The following is a 2078-nucleotide window of genomic DNA, read 5'->3' as shown; positions in this document are numbered from 1 at the left end:
ATCACCGGCGACGAGGGCGCCGACGTCGAGCGCGACCCGCTCTTTTCAAGCACTGAAGGGACCCTGTCTTGGTGTTGGCACTGGAGTGGGTCGGACCCAGCGAGTAGCGCCGCACGAAGGGAAGCCACAAACTTTTGTGTCTTGCGCTCCACCAGGCGCAGCTCGGCCTCTGTATGAAGGCCAGCAAATCAATGGCAAAAAATAAAAATAAAAATAAAAAATGAGCCTCTACAAGGACGTCTTGGTGCGTACTGGGGGGGGGGGAAGCGGTTGCATACCATCATCGATGTGGGCGAGTAGCAGCTCAAGAGATCCAAGGATGCGCTGCTTTCTACTCGAAGATATATTTTGTTTTTTTAAAAAATAAAAAAAGGAAATAGGAATTAAAAAGGAAAGCGAAAGCGAAAGAACGCCTTGCGTACCTCAGGTGGAGCGTGTCGGTGGCGAGATGGTCGTGTTCTTCCACTTCTGGTCGTTTTTGGTCGGCGCCCGGCACCTGCTTTGCTGTGAGGCGGCAGTCCTCCTGCTTTTTGTGTTCTGCTTCGTGGTCTTGGCAGACAGGGAGGCCCAAGTCAGCCCTGCTCATGATCTTCATCTTCTTCAACTTGTTGTTGTGGTAAACAAAATCGATTGTTTGTCGAAAGGAAGGCCATAGCTCAGGAGGAAGAGAGAAGGGGAGTTTGGGACATACATTTGGTTGGCACTTTCGCAGAAAAACCGGATGACAACCCCTGTGCCCAGATCACTGGAGCCCAGCCTTCATTCCTACCACTTCGTGATGTGGGCTTGGGAGGCCTTGATAGGTGGGAGGTGGACCAACGTTGGTGGTGACCATGGTCTTGGCCTCCTTGATGAACAGCCACACTGAATTGAACAAACAACTCCGAAATTAAACAAATTGATAAATAAATTAGTGAAAATAAGACCAGGAAGAAGTGGAGAGGTCGTTGGGATGATTTGATTCTGCAAACCATGAACAAGAACATTTTTGTGGCTGCGCTGCTCGCCCTGTGCCTCGCCTTCGCGTCGGTGGCGCAGGCCGCTACCTGCTCGTTGGCCGCCACGGAGTACTCTTCGGCTGGCTGCTCGACCGCCAATCTCGTCGGCTGCAATCGATACCCGACTTTGAATGAGGGAGACTGTCACGCGATTGCCTCCCCCCTCGACGGTTCTACATCGCTCTACGTGACCATTTCGAATTGCTCCACCCCGATGTACACCGTTCATACCGATTCTTCATGCACCAGCGCTGCCACGACGGTCACCAACGGTTGTACGGCGTCAGCCCCCTACTTCACCTTCGCCATCTACGCCGATGATGCCGCCTCGACGCCCTACTGCGCCCCTGGGGCACCAATAAGACCTGCAGAATCGCCCTCCAGTCCTTCAACAACCTCGCGTGTAGCGAGTACTTGCGATGCACGGACAATCTCGCCCGAGGCGGCACCGGCGATGGCGTCTGCTACTACGAGCAGCGGCTGGGCCTCTACCTCCTCCCGCGATGCCAGACCGGTCTGGAGGAGCTTATCATCTCTAACCAGGCCGGCTGCTCGGGCGGTATCACCAAGTCGTTCCCGAAGACCGACATCACGCAACAGGGCCGCCCAGGCACTTGCTTCGCCTACGGCAGCAACGATACCAGTGCGTTCACTTCACCCACCATCCTTTCCATTTACATCTTTTTGATTTTTTTTTTTGTTTATTTTATTTGGTTGCAGCCTTCAGCGCGTACATCCTTGCCGACAACGAGGGCGGTTGTGGATCGGGTGCTTCGATGCTCACGACTTGGATCACCCTCCTCCTCGCCCTCCTTTTCTAAAATCTCCTGATCAGAGTGTGTAATCTGCAAAAGAAGTCGTGTTTATTTACAATCGGATGAAATGGTGCGATGGAAATGGGTGGGCCTAGGCGCTCTGCTCGCCCTCAAGGGCAGCTTCCTTCTTCTGCACAGCAGCCTCGATCCTCTGTCGCATAAAAGGGTGAGCTGCGCATACCACCAGAACAGCAATCAACAGCATGACGCATCATCATACCTTCGTCTTGCCAAATTTGAGATCGGCAGTTAGCGAGATGAGACC

The 2078-nt window shown here is 53.4% G+C and overlaps 2 protein-coding genes across 2 annotated transcripts; one reads left to right on the top strand and one right to left on the bottom strand.

Moving 5' to 3' along the window:
- Positions 1–5: 5 nt before the first annotated feature.
- Positions 6–595, bottom strand: ACA1_329340 (uncharacterized protein; the record flags this gene model as incomplete). Its single annotated transcript, XM_004334513.1, has 3 exons — positions 6–169; positions 279–331; positions 423–595. Coding segments are annotated over 3 exons (390 nt in total), but the record flags the coding sequence as incomplete, so codon positions are not given.
- Positions 596–972: 377 nt separating this feature from the next.
- ACA1_329330 (uncharacterized protein) lies at positions 973–1819 on the top strand (the record flags this gene model as incomplete). The annotated part of the gene is made up of 3 exons (XM_004334512.1): positions 973–1214; positions 1370–1641; positions 1719–1819. 3 exons carry the CDS (start codon positions 973–975, stop codon positions 1817–1819), a joined length of 615 nt encoding a protein of 204 aa, XP_004334560.1.
- Between the last annotated feature and the right edge of the window lie 259 nt (positions 1820–2078).

This window comes from Acanthamoeba castellanii (genome assembly GCF_000313135.1).
Source record: "Acanthamoeba castellanii str. Neff unplaced genomic scaffold scf7180000084562, whole genome shotgun sequence".
Classification (NCBI taxonomy): Eukaryota; Discosea; order Longamoebia; family Acanthamoebidae; genus Acanthamoeba; species Acanthamoeba castellanii.
Note: the sequence above shows the minus strand (reverse complement) of the source record. Positions and strands in the feature narration are given on the sequence as shown.